At 38.8% G+C, this 17,138-nt stretch overlaps 1 protein-coding gene across 11 annotated transcripts in view; it reads right to left on the reverse strand.

Annotated features, from left to right (window-relative positions):
- FRYL (FRY like transcription coactivator) overlaps positions 1-17,138 on the reverse strand; it is a 185,837-nt gene that overhangs the window by 126,621 nt on the left and 42,078 nt on the right. Inside the window, exon 1 of one of the 11 annotated variants that reach the window (XM_055715530.1) lies at positions 11,403-11,530. The exons of the other annotated variants lie outside the window; for them this stretch is intronic. Within the exon in view, the coding sequence (XP_055571505.1) occupies positions 11,403-11,478 (76 nt within the window). The 5' untranslated portion in view covers positions 11,479-11,530. Of the gene's footprint in view, positions 1-11,402; positions 11,531-17,138 lie in introns of those variants that run through there. 11 annotated transcript variants of the gene reach the window in all.

A 17,138-nucleotide genomic window follows, 5' to 3' on the forward strand; every position in this document is an offset into this window, starting at 1 on the left:
ATCTTCTTCCCCTCAGTTCTTATTTTAAGTAACATCTCCTTTCCCTCTTATAAGGTCTTACATTTACAACTGCTACATGGTTTACACAATGTTGCAACAGTATTTCCTATGCTGTTTTTTGAGAAAAATTAAAATAGCAGGATTCCTATTTTTGTAGGAAGACACAGAATATATTCACAGTCTATCAGCAAAGTTAAAGGAGATGCTCACCTACAAAATGAAGTATGGTAAAATCTTTTCTGAAGACTTCCATGCTGACAGACAGGAATAAAAATATGTTTATATATAAAACCGTATTTTAAAGAAAGCAGCCTGTAAGGAGCTAGGACAACTATCACAACTACATTCAGAACTGTAATCATTTGAGTACTACCAGGTTTTGAGGCTTGAAAAGTAACTAAGCATCTAACCATATGCACTAATACCAGCTATGGCTTGGCCATTAACGACAGAAGCAGTATTTGAGTGCCATTTAGAAGACTACACAGTTCACCACAAATATAAAAACAAGAAGAAATACACTAGAAGAAAGATATGAATCTATTAAGGTTCTGCTTTAAAAATTCTCAATGTCTGGCCCTCTTCAGGAACAGAGGGTAAAATTTCCTAGTAGAGGATATCACAAAAAATGGTTGTATAATCCATAACGCTCCTTACATGAAGAAAAAAAAAATAAGGTCACTTAGGTTACCAAGCAGAATTAGCACAGACAGCTAGCCAAAGACACCACCTCCCAAGTTCTAACACATAAATATACTGGTAGCATTGTTTTGAAAATGGAGCAATACTTGCTTCATTCTTGCTCAGGTATACTATTACCAAAACCGTTTTTATGCATTGCCCCACTATTCCTGCTCAACCCTGAAAATCTCAGCTTTTCTGGTCAAGGTATTTGACCTCAAGCTTCCTCAGTACAACAAAGTTACACAGGCACAATCTGTATGTATCGTAAAAAAATATTACCTCATTAATCGTTCTGCAGTAATAAAACGCAGATTAGACTAACAACTGAATAACTTTTGAAGGGGCAGAAGCAGAGAGCTGGGAAGCAGGTCCAGCTGTGGCGGGACTGTGCGGTGACTGTGGAGCTCAGTCGGGGGTTAGGGCCTCAAAGCTGGGAGCACTCTGGTCCCGATACCTGGAAGGAGACCAAATGCAAACCACAAAACAATAACAAGCTCTGGCCTCTGCCGAGTTACACTCTCAGTCAGTGACCTAGAAATTTGGAGTTTCCCATCCAGAGCTCATCGCTCATCTTCTTCCCTGACGATATGGCATTTAAGTTTGTATGGTCACATATTGACAACACCACACAATGCCAGGCTGTTTTAATCATGCTATAAAAGCCCACTTGCCTTCTGAGCTGACTATAAGTTTGCTAGACCCACACAAGAAATGAGGTTACAGTTTTCTTCCTCTGCAGCTGGAGAACAGGAGGCAGTCTGACCCGCACGGCACTGCTAATCCACAGCCACAGCTCAAGGGAAGGAGCAGTGATTTATCTCCAGAAATACATTATCAATACCCTGCTAAAGCAGCTGCACTCAGCAAGAAGCACAGGACAGGAAAACAGAGGAAACGAGAAATCTGTTAGGTTTTTTTCCTAATTGTAGATGCTGACAAAAACTTGCAACCCCTCACGAGGCTCCACCACCTCAGTAGAGCCGTAAGGCAGATGGCACACGAGCAAACATCCCTCGTGTTAACAAGGCAGACTGATACATTCAAAGGTTAGAAATATCCCGCCCCCCTCTCACAAAGACTTTTTTAGGCAAGACACATGCAAAGCACACAGAAATTACAGTGCCATTAACGCAGAAGGTTAACTCAGGCCCAGCCTGCAGCTTCAGGGCAGCACTCCCAGGCAGCAGGAACGGGGACTGAGGCTCCCCAGAACTACATCCCAGCAGAGGAAATCCCGTCAGGATGGCACAGCTGCTCTTCCACACCTTCATGGGTCTCCATCACCAACCCCAGTCACCAAATAGCTAAAGCTATCCAATATTCACAATCCCTTTTTGGCAGTCAGTCTTTAACCTTAGTCTCAAAACTGCAAATATAAACCAAAACCAAATAGCACTCAAGGACTTCACACCATTTTTCTCAGCACCATGAATGTAAATGGTCTTAGTAGTTAGGAAGTATAGAAGAGATATGAAGGCTTGACAAAGAACTAAAAAAGTGCAAGAATATATCTAATAAACCAGTACCTAAACTAAAATTAACCAAGGAATCACTGCTTCCTCCCTTCAGGCCTTCAGAATAAAGTAGAGCATGCTATTTTTTAATTCTGAAAACTTGCACCTCCAGGAAGACACCAGTTTGGCACATATTCAGTTTTACTGAGGTTGAACTTCAGCTCAATATACTTCAAAAAGTTTTCACGCTCAATGGCAGCGTAATTCACATCCTTCGTGACGTTTTAGATAGTGAAATCCTACAAGCTTGCTTCCAAAAATGCAGAATCCCTGTCTGTGCCCTCCCTATGGTCCTCCCAGGCCCTGTCCTGCCATCCTCTCGCCTCCTCGGTTAAACAAGTTATGTTCTTGTTTCCCTCATCCTCTCCAAGACAAGCACTCTAGTTTTCCAGTCACAGTATCCCCTTAAGGGATAATGCAGCCATAAAAAATGGGCACAAACTACAAATTTAAAAAAAAAATAATAAAAAAATTTAAAAAAAAAAGTAAAATCATTCAAACAAACCTTTGAACACTACTACAGTGACAGATGCTAGGAAAATTTAACAGCGGAATCACTTTCCTTTTGGTCACCTTTTGCCACATTTGTGAATCCTGGTTTTGCTCATATCGTTTTGCTTAATATATTTTTTTTCAGAATTAGCAACACACATTTACCTTCTTTCCTGTGGAAGAATAATTATAGCTTGAAGTACCCTTTCAGGATTTTTAAATTATTATTTAAGAAGAAAAAAGAGAAAAAAATACTCCAAAAAATCGTTCTCATCCATGCACCTCTGCTAGGGAATTTCTAGGTTCTGGATTCCTCCTTCCTCTTTTCCTATCCTGTTAATTTCTGAAGAGAGGGAGGTTCAAATATAAGAATACCCCTACAAGCAGAACAATGCACGACTCCACCTTAATATCCCTAAATCTACCACAGGTTTCTGGCCACAGTGTCTCAAACAGCTATAAAAAAACCACCTTTGAACTTCTCAGCCAAACGTCAGTACATCCGGGCTAGCCTGCTTCTTTCTTTGCCTTGCTGTCACAAAAACAGCGTGCCAGTTGCCAGCCTCTTTTTTTCCAGGACAAGACCTCATTTGTAGCTGAAAGAACAGTAAAAATCTGGTGATATTTGGCCCAACTACTACGCCCTGCTGACAACTGGCACAAACAAGATGTTAGAGTGAAAAAGGAGGCAGGTTTCCACTGAGATGTCAGACACTCAGTTTTCTAAGCCCAATATTGGCTGCATTAAGAGCTGCTGAGATGTTACTGACCAGTGAACCTGGTGCACCGCCACCCTCCCAAACGTGACAGTTCCTAACCCGAGGATCTTAAGTTCTAGTTCAGCAGCGTGAACAAAGGAAGCAAACATGGATCATGAATAAAAAAAGCAAAAGGAAGAAAACCAACAATTCCTAAGGCTACTTACTCTGCTTTGATAGCACTGTAAACATAACAACTCTTTCCAATATTCATTTATTAGTTAGCATTGATTTGCAAGGGTTTAAGGCATTCATACATCTTCCTAGACCAGCATTCTGGTCTGTAGCAATTGCTTCAGTACAAAGGGAACTTCAAAAAGTAAAATTGAAAATGTCCCCAAATCATGTACCAACTGCGCCTGATGGACAGAACCAGAGGAATCATTTATACTTCCCATGCTGTGCTTTCCCAAGATCTCTTTGAGAAATTACTTCTAGAACTTGAACTAATTTTTGAGAAAAAAAACCTATCAATGTTTTAAATGAAAATTTTTATTTTAGAAGTTTGGAGTGCTTGTTTTTTTAAACTCTAAGTGGTCTGTTTCTGAGGCTATGTGAATCTAAAGAAATGTATTCTTTCTCCCCTTTGGATTTTCAAATTCTTGAGAAGAATGAGAAAAAGGCAAAGAGTGAGGAAAAAATTTTACATGCCTGTAGTTTTCTACTACTACTACTTTGAAAGCATTATATAATCATTAGTAGTATTCATTCTGAACCAAGAAAAATCTATCCAACACATGTTGCTTTTCTTGTTTGTTCTAACTATACCTACTTAAGGCATCAAGTCTAAAATCTGGCGAAAATAATTAAAGAGTCATAACACATGTTAATTCTGTAGCTGTACTGAAACATTTTCTACCTCCAGCTTCTTGACCATCACCGTGTCTTAAGTAGTTCTTGATTGGGCCACAAAAACTCCTGGATTTGTATAATGAGACTTATTAATGCAAAGTCAGTGATATAAAGTTTCTTTCTATTCATTTTTAAATAATTAATATTCTAATATTAAAGTAATTGAAACAAAACAATTATATGCCTTAACATTTTATTTTCTTCTGTTATTGTAGCTTAGCAGCATATTATAGAAATCATATTTCAGTAAACTACTCTGAAATTTCTCCCAGTAACTATTTTCTACCAGACCTACTAACATAAACCTTTGCTTGTGACATTCACACAGGCAAGTGGGAACATCAGAGCTCAAACACTTAATTCATATTTGTAGTAGCATGGCCCAGTGTCTTTGAGGTTCTGAGTGCCCCTTTTGATTTAAAAATGACCTCTTTCTCTTCAAGTTCAAATTCACTCTTTAATTTGCACTGTACCTTACAGAATTTAAAAGCTCCCTTTGACTAGCATCATTACTCTTTGTAGAGGAATGAGGAAGAATATTTCTTTCATACAGGGGAAAACCTGTAACTACACGCAAACAGGATATATAATACAGCAAACAACAGTTTTACTCCACATAGTGTTCTGAAGTTGGCAGTCACCTTTCTAAATAAACAAATTCTGTTTTGTCAATGATCTCTTAAATGCTATTAAATCTCTAGTGTCTGAACCTTTCCCCTTCAAACACAAAAGGCCAAAGCTAGAGTTTAAAAAAAAAAAAAAAAAAAAAAAAGGTCAGCAGAAATGGGGTATTTGATATGGGTTGTTGCAATTGGTTTATCTGGAGTTTTCCTGAAGTCCATGCACAGCATGCAGTTTATTCGACCCAACAGTAGCTGACAGAGTGGTTTGCATTTGGGGCACTTTCTCCTCTCAAAAGCATTCTCTTCTGCAATTTCAATCATTACAGAACCTAGTTACATATTTAGCAAAAAGTATATTGCTTTTATAGAAAGAACGTCACAAAGGAAAGTTCATTCGAGCATATCCATGCCTGACGAAAATAAATAATGTATATCTCAACACATAATGTACTTAATACAATGCAGGCATCTTATTTAAAAATTAATATGAAGAACCGCACATGTAACAATCTTCAAAAAATAATAAAAAAGAACCCACCCAAAAAACACCACAGTTCAAGATTTTCCATGCTGATACACAGAGAAGTCCAAAATAAGGCCCAAAACATCATATATCCTTATCTGCTTATCACTGGTACAAATCTGGTTATATACACTCCCTAATAAGCAGCCATGCCCTTATGTTCAATCTACACAAAGAGTTTCAGAAAATAGACTGTAGGCATCAAACAAATAAGGCAGGGAAAAAGTACACGTTTAGGTATGAATGTTTAGCAGTAGTGAATGCTAGACCAACCCAAAACTACCCAAAAAATAATCACACATCTTCAGTCATGCAGAAGAAAAATAAGCAAATATAAAGAAGGCTTCTATGCAAAACACGTGACAGCAAGACAGCTGAGCTGAGACGCCCCTACATGCCCACCAAACAAGACAGCCTCACTACTAGGCAGGTGGTCCTGACCCTTCTTTTACAGTAAGTCCTCACATCCACCCTCCTCCTTGCCTTAAGAGGATTCAGTTGGATAATTTTAACAAACAGCAGCAGCAGCAACTTCTCCACCTTCCCAAGAAAATTTCTGCTGATGTAATGACCCAAAACAGCCCACTAAAAGAGTAAGACAAAGTAGCACAACTGGCAGCTGAAAAGGTGACAAGGCTGCACTGCTAGGGGCAAAGCCACCACTTTTGGCAAAAGTGATGAGCTCAGCCATCTTAGGCTAATTCCCTCATGTTCATCCTGCTCACTTGACCTGCACCTAACGGAGTGGGACTGGAAAAGTCTGACAGCTTCAGAACTTTCACTTATATACACTAGGTGCTCTTCAGTTTCAGGGTGATACATTGGTTTCTCTAGTTTGGGTGATCTCCTTACAGCTTTCTTGCCTCCTTCCAGCCTATATCCATTTATAGACCTTGTTATTTCAACCCTACCCTGAAGAAAAGATAAATATAAAAGCTATCTTTTTTTTACATAGCAGATTTTACTACACAGACTGTTACTGACATTTCATTTAGTTGCATGTATGCCAACACACCACGTATCAGGAAATGCAATGACTCATGGTCTTATGTGCCCCAAAATATACTGCACAAATGGCCACCATTAAAGACCACCTAAGTTCATAAAGAGGGTCAACTACAGAGGTCCCCCTCCATAATCCCTTAAAAAAAAAAAAAAAAAAATTCATATTTTATTGGTTGAATAACTACTAACAAAAACTTGCTTTTCCTGTGACAGCTGACAGGCTGTGGAAAAGCCATTGTTAAGTGCCCTGTCCCTTCTACAGCAAAGAAACTTGCTGCTTCAGCAGTACAGGGATCCGCAAGTACATTTATTATCACAAAGTACAATTAAATACATTTTTTTAAAAAAGAGTGGAATTTAGTAGCTTTTTCAAAAGTTACCATAAATTTGTATTAATCTTTCATTTTAAGGTTTCACTTTTTGACATGTCAAAACAATTTTGGAAGTCGTAAGAAAGAATTGGTATATTCTCTGGAGACAGTCTATGGAGTTTCAGGATACAAGACAACTACTGTCATGATTTTTTGAAGTCAAGGTTACAAGTAACAAAAAGCTTTCTACAAAAAGATTGAACACATTATTATTTGGGATGTTTAATATTGGAGGGATAAAGTTAACACCTACTAAATATCATACTTATTTATTTTATTGTTTTAAAAGGCATCAAAAATAGTATGTCATGAAAAATAAGATTTCTCTTGATTGTGAAGTAATGCTGATTTTGCCACTAGCATATAAAACTGCCATTGAAAGATGTCTGGAAGTTCTCTAGAGCACTGTACTGCCACTGATAACTGCTACCCCAAAGGACAGTTTGGATGAGAAAATCACGTAACAGCTCAGACCTATTTTTTCCCCAGGTTTTATTTTTCTTTGCAGTTTAACACTTGCTTGGAAAACAGGTTAAAATTTATCATACAATAATGATTCCTAAAATATTAACAAATTGTGCTTTTAAAAAGCATAATCCATGAACAAACTGCAACAGAAGAAGCAAATCTGTCCTTCTGCTAAACCCGTGCACACCTCCACATACACTCCACCCCATCTCCTCACAAAAAACAAGACTGGGAACAAAACACCTGTTCCACAGTTCTTCATATGATCCCTTTTCATATAAGTTCCTATCATGGCACTGCAAGGTGATTTCACCTTTTTTATTTAAATTACAGTTTTGTTGCTGCCATCAAATGAAAATCCACAGGATAAAAATTAATCCATTACACCTACTTTGTTAAATACTGTATTATCAGAGCAGAACCTCTCTTGAGAGCCAGGAGTTCATTTTTGGTTGGTAAAGGAGGAAGTGATCTTCAGTCAAGCTAATCCTATGGGAAGGTAAGCAATTCTTAACTCCAAGTGCTTTTTTCATTCACAGAAAGAGTGATTCAGAAGTATCTGCCAGGTAGCTCTCCCCAGTTTTCACGTGCTTGTCAGCACCTGGCAGCCATAGCTCAAATAATTCACTTCCTTTTAAAGCCGCTCCATTTCTTTCTGATTTTATAACACATTTTCAAAAACGACTACTGTGCAGGCAGATACAGCTCACTTCCCTGCTACAACTTTGTTCCCAGGCTCACAAATCTAAGTAAGTTTGAAAATCACTGTCACAAACTCTTACCAAAAAGAGGCCAAGGCCAATGACCTCGATGTAGGTTTGGCAGGCGTGACGTTAAGAGCCGCCCCGATCTCTTACATTGTACGAGTTCTTGAAATATATGCATGACTTCTGAGTCAACATGAGCAAGACTGTATGAAAATCTCATGCACCATCTGCAACACTGATTTACCAGAAAATGGTAGGGACAAGAATTCAAGGACAGAGAAGCACCCACAGGACAGGTGTGCCTTTCTGTTTAGCAGACAGACATACCACAACTGCAGCACAGCAAGAGAAAGCTGTGTATTCATTCTTAGAAACACAATAAAAACATTGTTTGTTCTTTTTCATTATCCAGAAACAATTATTTATTTCTCACCTGGACAAGATTATTAATCAAGTAATTATTAGAAACACAGAAGAGCTTTTAAGAAAGCAGTAATGTGTCATACTCACATTCACTGGAAACCAGTTGTTCCTGCCTAGACTGTAAGCCCCAGAAATACATGCACTTTTCATTAAAACATATGTCATATCTTACAGAAAGGTATTCATTACATAATGCTTTTGATTGTAAGCAGCACAATGGTTTTTTTAACTCATATATTGCATTGCTAAAAGTAATTTTTGTGGCACCCAGGCCTCCTTATTCTTAAACGAATTTAGACAAAATAAGAGAATTTTCTTACATCAATCAACGTAAGTAACAATCAAAATTAGTATTTTTGCTACAATATCAGAAACCTCAGAAGAATGGTTCAACAGACCATATTCAAACTGCAATGGACTAAACAACAGAAACCATACTGTAACTTAACGCTCTTAAAGTTATGAAAACTAAGATTTCTTAAATACTACAGAAAAAAGCAACCTGAGGACCAGCCAGTATAAAGCCTCCATCCCATCCACAACTTCAGTAAACAATTCTTAAGCGGGAACATCCTCACTTCACTGTTGGATTAAAAGAACATTCCTGATCCCATTTAAAAAGAAGTAATGCCTAAAATTTTTGGCACAGACATCACATTCTGAAACTAGGCCATATGAATGTCACTTCATTGTTGTTACTGAAAGAAAAAAGATCAACTACAATAAAACCTTAGCCAGCACTGCAACGTTATGCCAGCTAAGCAAGCCCTTAACCAGACCCATGGAGCTCTGCTGCCTTTCTGTTATATACTTAAATACTCTCTACAGATGCTTATTTTTATGTATATGGATATGCATGCAACATACCCACTCCTCTTCTGACGCTGTTCAGTATACAAAATTCTGAAGTTATCATATACACCTTAAAAAGTAGCATTTGCTTATATTTTTTTATGAAAATACAGAAAAAAACCTCTCTGAAGTAACTTATTAGCATACGAATTTATTGAATTTCCAAACACATACTCAACATAAATATTGCGTAATTCCTTGTTCTGCACATACTGCATCACTTGATTGGAAAACGTTTTAAGAAAAGAAGCAACTGGCTTGCCCACTTCAGCTCAATTCACTCAGCATCCATGTGAATCACAATACTTACACCCAGTACAGGCTGCACAGAAAGGGCTGCTCCTGGCTGGCCTGCACAGTGGAAAGCCATCAGAATGCAACTCTCACACACTTCCAGAGCAGACATGCAGCACGGCAATTTTCACAAATGGAGTGGCAATGGTAAAAAAAAGTGACATAAACCCCATCTACCTAATCAGTGTGCACAGAAAATTAGTTTGTTGGTAGATCATCCAAGTACCACTTCCTGACAAGAGAGTCAGGAATATCTTCCTCCGCTGTGCTTACATAACAGAGGACATAAAGGAGAAAACAGCATCACATATAACCTCTTCTCAGATAACCTTTAGTATTATTATTATTTTTACTCTCAGTCTTAGTATAGCTGACAATTACCTAGTCTAAATTTTGCAATTCACCTCCTTACCTATACAGCAATTATTTTTCTAGTTGTAGATTGCATTTATTGTAACTGAATGTATCCCATGGTTTACTTTAGTTTGGAAACTATATACATTAATAAAACCAACTTGAAGGTGTCTCATGAAAACGATTAAAAATCCTTAAACTGCTACTATAAAACAATAGAAAAACCCTTCTGGTTATCTTTATTTCAGCAAGAAAGTTAATAACTACCAAGTACTATTACAAGATATAATTTGGAACAGATACAGTTAATCTGCAAGAGATGAGCAAAAAGTGAAAAGCAAACCCTATAAGGATGCCTGTTTTGAAACATCCATTGCTTTAACTCAAAAGTCATAAGTTGAGAAGTTATTAGTCCAGAACATGAATTAGCCGTCAGTGCAAAAAGCAAATCTCACATCTGAATAAACCATTAGGACAAACTAAATATCTGCATACTCTCCAAGCACCAATTAATACACCGTACAATATATAACTTGCTACTAATTCCTTCAAACAAGACAGGTGAAACAAAAAATGCTGTATTAGGGTAAAAATCCCAATGGAGGTACTCTGATGAAGCGTCGGATAGCAGAAACTGCGCATCCCAGACACCTCAAAACAGCCATTAATGAAATATAACTTAAAGCTGAGATACCAGATACCTCCTGCTTCCGACTTCTTTAATCTTTACAAATGCAAAAAACTTAAGGCGTATAGCTGACGTACAGTTACACACCATCCTTCTCATCTCCTGGCATCCTGTCATCAAGCTGCTGTGCTTACGATAGCAGAGCCTGCTACACAGTGCAGGGCAGCTCACAGGCCCGAGACCCTGCATTGAAGCATGTGTGCAGGGGTGATCCGAGGACAGACTGGTTGTCTTTACCAACAGCAGCATCCTTGCCTGCGTTGGTAGAAACTCTAGATCTGGGCTATTTAGAAGATCAAAGTGGGCACTTTTTGCAGGTATAATAATGTGTCTGAGGAACAAAAATAATACCCCCTGTAAAACACTCAGTCTGAGGACGCCTGTTTTGCTTCAAAGGAGCATTGAGCTTGGCAGAACTAAGCCACAGCGTCTGCATCTGATAACTCTGCAGAGATGAGCATCTACTTGCACCTCTCTTGGACAGCAAAGGGTGCAAAGAACTTTATCAGACTAAACCAACTGTAGCCTAAGGAAAATGAAAAAAATTAATATATACACACACACACACATATATATATATATACTCTTACATGACAACTAGGAAGCAGAATAGCACACTTTGCTCACCCCTCACGATGGCTATGCCAAGTTGCACCAGCACAAAGGATAGCTAAAAACCTGTTTTTAAAGCGTAATTTTACACAGCTGCATGCAAAAAAAAAAAAAAATAATAAAAAAAAATATCCGGTATGAGGCCGCAGCTGCCGGTGCCAGCGGCGTACCGAGGTACTTACTGCTGCTGCTGCTCCAGGATTTCAGCAGAGACTTGATGCTAATTTCGAAGAAGAGGGAATCCTGTAGGCTGAGCATGGTGCCGGGGGCAGGGCGGGAGCGGGGCGCCGCCAGGACCGGCCACCGGCAGCGCCACCGGCGGGAGGAGCGTGCCGGAGCCCGCGCCGCTGCCGCGCGGCCTCCCGGTGACGCAGGGCCCGGGGCGGGGGGGGGCGCGCTAAAGGCGGCTCCTCGCGGGACCCCTCCCGGCCCGGCAGGCCCCGCCCCGCGCCGCTGCCCGCGGGGTCCCGGCGCGTCCCCCCGCCAACGGCAGAGCGCCGTGCTGCTGTGAGGGAGGGGACGGGGCCCCTCTGCGCGCACCCGCGCTGCCCAGGGACGGTCCCCGGTGACACGGCGGGCTGCGCGGCCCACCCCTCGGCCGCCGAACCACGCAGCCACTGACAACCGAAACCCGAAGGGCTAACGGGCTCTTCGCGGAGTCCGACATGCACTCGCAGCCGATCCGTCACACTTGCAGTGAGCTCCGCAGCCGCCCGGCGTTACTGCGCGGCGCCAGAAGCACGGCCAGCCTTCCGCGGAGAGATCAGCGAAATAAAAAATAAAAACACCCCAGGCGTGACAAACAGGTGCCCGGCGGAGGGCAGGAAGGGCCAAGTAGGATTCCCAGGGTGGCCGCCTGCAAGAGAGCTATGGGCGACTGAGCTTCGACACCTGTCGCTATTAGTGGTTTGGGTTTTCTTTTTCTTTTAAAGGACTTCACACCACCGTTTTGACATTTCTGATGGTTTACTTCGTTCAGCATCACCTCAAAGGCCATGACGAAAAGCATCTTAGGTGTGAAGTTTCCAGATTCCTAGGGATGCAATCCAGCACCGCCCTTTAGATAGGGCTCTGGATCTACCCCCATTCTTTCAGGATAAAGCAAAATACCCCATTTCAGCACAGGGTAAAGCAGTTTAAGATAAACCTTCATCCTGCCCACGCTACCGCATACCATCAAAAGGCAGTGGCCCTCTCTCAGCTTGGAGTGCTGTCTTTACGCAGGCCAAAAATGCATCTGAAAGCATCTCAAGGTTTTAACGGACAAACCTAAAAGTAGGCCAAAATTTCAGAAAGATGTCTGCTTCCTGCTGACAGGAAGAAATTATATCAAGAAAATAACACTTGTTTCCGTAACTGCCACCAAACTATACACACAGCATTGTATATGACCCCTTGGGTCAAATACAGAAAACGGAGAGAACTGTACTCTGAGATTACTGTGACACTGGCTGCTAACAGTAGTTTACTAGGTCTGCTTAAACTATGACTTGACCCACACCGCAGAGATGAACTAAAAAATTAACCATATGGGTCCAAAGGTACACTTGATGAACTAAATCTGCTTTTAGTTAATTTTTAAAAAACTTACATAGTTTCAGAACTGTGCTCCACCCTGTACTAGTAGTAAACCAGCCATGAGGAGGATATCATACCTGTGCCCTGAGATAAACTCAAATTACCTGAAATTTTTTAACATATTCAAGAATGGTGTACAACAAATACTTTTAAGGTGCATTTTTTTTGTGGGTTTGGTTTGTTGGGGCTTTTTTTGGTTTTGTTTTAATGTACACACATACCCACCCCTCCCAAAAAGAAAATCATTATCACTTACAGGGAGGTAACATAGACCAGTCCATGTTCAGCTAAGTTGTTCTAAATGACAGGTCTAACACACCAGCAGCAGAAGGACACTGGAGAAAGAGCGGGATAAGCACGTCACTGCCCTAGCCCATTCATCCATCAAGACAGCTGCTGTCTGACATCTATTCAGGAGATTAAGTTTTATTAAAAAAGAGAATGGCGTGATTCTCACTCAGTTTTCATAGAACAAAAATAAACCAGACTTCCCCATGCAAAATATATTTTTTTCTATAATAAGGTATTAAATTGCTACCTGTATCTGGATAGCACTTGCTTCTTCCCAGATAGGGTACAGAATGCGCATCCACAGAGTAACTCTGTGGGACATTGCATCAAACATCCTTTCATAAGCCTGTTTCAGGCAATACTACCTATCTAGTACCTCCAGTTACCTTATACTCCTTTTTCATCACTTCTTTTATGAATATATTCAAAGTTATACTTTTAGCATTCCTTTTTCCTCTCACTAAATAAAATACAACAAAGGTTGTATTTTGTTATGAGTAGGATATAAAGGTCAGATTTTGGAACCAGCTGATGAATTTCACCACTAATTTGAAAGACTGTATTAATTATGGTTGGTCTCTGACTGCCTTTAACACTGGGCTACTGAGAGTTCTTCAAAGGAATCCTTGTTAACAGCATGCATTCCAAAATCATGAGCCAACTCTCCCAGCACCTCAAAAATAATGACTTTTTAAAATACACTTTGGGTTCTTTGTAGTTGCCCTTTTCCACCATCAGCTTTTATTCTTTAAGTTATTAGTGCCAGAAACTTATTAAAAAACAATCATCCCAGAAACCCCAGGAGATACACTAAAACAACCCCACAGAAATACTAATCTTAATGTTCCAACTTCTGGAGTCCTGAAAGAAGACTTTCAACAAATAGAAGACCTGCCAGTATTTCTGTAAAGCAGTGTTTCAAAAGTTAATGAATGTTAGGAATTTTTTTTAAAAATCTGCATTTATTTATGATATTGATGTGTTTGGCCAAGCAAGTTACATGGCTTTCTGCCACGGCATCTGAGCTTTAGTTGTACTATTATTTATTCATAATACCAACTACTGATCACTGTGGATAGGGCTTCCTCAAGGATACTAACAATTAATTTCAAAGGCAGTTAGCTCAACAGAAGTTATTAGCCCATTAAGAACTTCTAGGTTGTTAAGAATATTTTGAGAACTGTATGTACCCAGAGCTTAAGCTTTTTCTTCCAAAGATTTCAGTAGAAATATTGAAGACTAGGAAAATTAGGAACAAAAATATTTTGAAAAGAAAAATCTTCTTTTAATACTGCATGAATATAAATAATTTGTGTGTTTTCATGCATATATGCACAGAGATTATGAAATTTGATTCAATGGACACCATTAACTTACAAGATTTAAAAATGGTATACACCAAATACTTTTACTGCTGTGCCCCTCCCTGCCGCCCAGGTACAATTAAAAAAAAACCCAACAAAACAACCAAAAAAAAAAACCCAACAACAACCAAAAAATTAAAAAAAATTAAAAATTACCAGTACAAGTCCATTTAACAAAAAAGGGTAATGGATCTCTCACTATCTTTGCATTATCATGTAAGCATCAGTGTCATAAGCATTATCTTACTAGACAATTGTGTACAGCCCTTCTAACACTTCTTCCTCACAATCCAATTTACATGCTTTTATAATCAGAGGTGTATAGATGACAACTACTGCAACTTCAGACTTTCTGGTTTTGTTTTGTCTTTGAACTAAGTTAATGAAATAACTACCAGATACTAGAAAAAAAGAGAAGATTTCAGGATAAACCACAAAGTTTAAAAAGTAGCCTTTTGTTTTATTTTTTAATTAAAGCAAGAATAGTAGAAGGAGGAAAGAAAAAACATGGATTACAAGCCTTGAAACTCACCAAGCACAGGCAAGGCTAATTCACTGAGAAGAGCCCAATAAAGCTCATCATGTAAAGTTACAAGATATTATCATCAGGTGTTTCTAAAACTGCATAAGAAAACATCATTTACAGAATGGATTTTTTTCCAGTTCCTAAATTTCAGAGAGGAAAATGAAACTGACTTCTGGAACGCACACTGTGTTTAAAATTGAGAGCAACAAGTATGTCCACTGTGAAAGAGTCTAAAAATACCTATCACTTTGGAGTACTTATATGGAAAGTCTTTCCATAACATTATTTTACTACCTAGAGAGAATATGGAAAAGAAAGCCCTTGCATTTAGCTATAAGCCAATAGCTTTGATCTAGAGCTACTTCATGTAAGAAAAACAATCCAAAACAAAACTCTCAAATTGAGGATTTATGCATATTTATTTTAGTAGGCTAGACATCACAGAATTCCAATAAATACATAGTTTATATACTGATCTCAATACTTGCATACCTTTTGATTCCGGACCTATTATAAATTTCACTATTACAGGGAACAGACTACTATAAAGTCTATGTTTCTAATACTTTCTGAAGAGTAAGGTGAGGTATATGTGAATGAGCACACTCGTATCAGTAAGTTCTTTAAAGGGCATGACAAGAACAGGGCTGTAGGTGCAGTAAAGCAGAAGTGCTCAAACACAGGCTGCTCACAATCTACTAAAATTGCTAATGCAAATGTCCAGTCCACATCATGGGTTTTTTGCTCAGAAGTGAAAACCTTTTAGTAAAGAGGATGGCTAGAAGCAAACTGCCGGGGCCACTTCAGCAACAGGAGTCAGCAGACTTCAGGCTGCCTGTATAGACCTATAAGCTGCAAGATTCACATGCAGTAGCCCAGCTGCTCTGGTAAGTATTTGACTGCCCATTCATGGTACTTTGATCCACAGCATGCCTGACCTATCCAAGCAGTCAATTCAGCACTTCAAGAACAGATATTTTTTAGATGTAACATTCAGTACATGTACGGTAAGCCTAGTCACACAACAGGTAAGATTTGCCCTGGGCATTGTAAGTAGCTATAGGACCCAAGCAATATAAAAGACCGGACACTATCGTGCTGTAGACAGTACATATAACAAAAGTTTCCTTTTATTTGTAGAATTTGGAATTTAATAAAAACATTTTTAAAAGGATGACTATACCAGTATCAATACATTTACTACAAATGTGTATGCAAAGGTCATTTGTACAGCTTTTCTTTAATTAAAAGTACCATCATGGCATTTTCTTGGAGCTGCCCAGAAACATCACTGGCAACTATTTTTAACAATGTACATAAAATAAATGCAGTGCATAACAACTGCTTTTTCAATAACTGCCAGAGTTCTGGTGTGTGGCAAAGGCCAACATGCAAGACCAAAAAAGTAAATTTAATATGGTTTACACAATGTTGGTTCAGCTTCACTTCTTAGAGGCTGAAAAGGTAGGGGATTTTCACGACTGAAGATATTGCTGAAGAAGGTATCTTAAAAAGAGCAATATTTAACTTCAGAAAGTTTGCTTTTAAATGTCATTCATTTTATATGTCATTCATTTATATTTCACAGGGAATATTACAGATTTTTAGCCTAATTTCCTTTTTTTTCATTATTATTTGAAGCATTATTCCCTGGTTCTACAATAGTTTTATTTCTCTAGGAGTGTATTCTTACCACACCTCCTCCCTCCCCCAACCCTCCAATGCAGTTCTTGCTCTCTTCTACTGAGATAGCAAAGATAACAGAATATTTGTCTAATTATCCCTTTACAAAATAATTTGCATTAATCATTCCAGCATAAATATTCCATTTAAAAACCACAGCTAAAGGCATTCTTTTAAGTTATATAAAAAACATGCAGTCACTGTTGCTTCCAAAAGTTTCTTTGAGGTTTTCAGTCCTACTACATTCATCTTCAGGATGATATGGACTGACAGAAAATTCACTCAGGCAAAGAAATACAAATAATATTTCCCATATAAAGTAAATTATGAGTTTTCCAACTATATATATATATATGTAGTTCTGGAAGAACACTGAAGAAGCACAGCTTTCTTGCAGAACATAGTCTTTGAGTAAGATCAAAGAGGATACTGTTAATATTTAACTTTTCAGTCAGTTAACATTATCTTGATTGAAT

This window comes from Falco cherrug, chromosome 1 (assembly GCF_023634085.1).
Source record: "Falco cherrug isolate bFalChe1 chromosome 1, bFalChe1.pri, whole genome shotgun sequence".
Lineage (NCBI taxonomy): Eukaryota > Metazoa > Chordata > Aves > Falconiformes > Falconidae > Falco > Falco cherrug.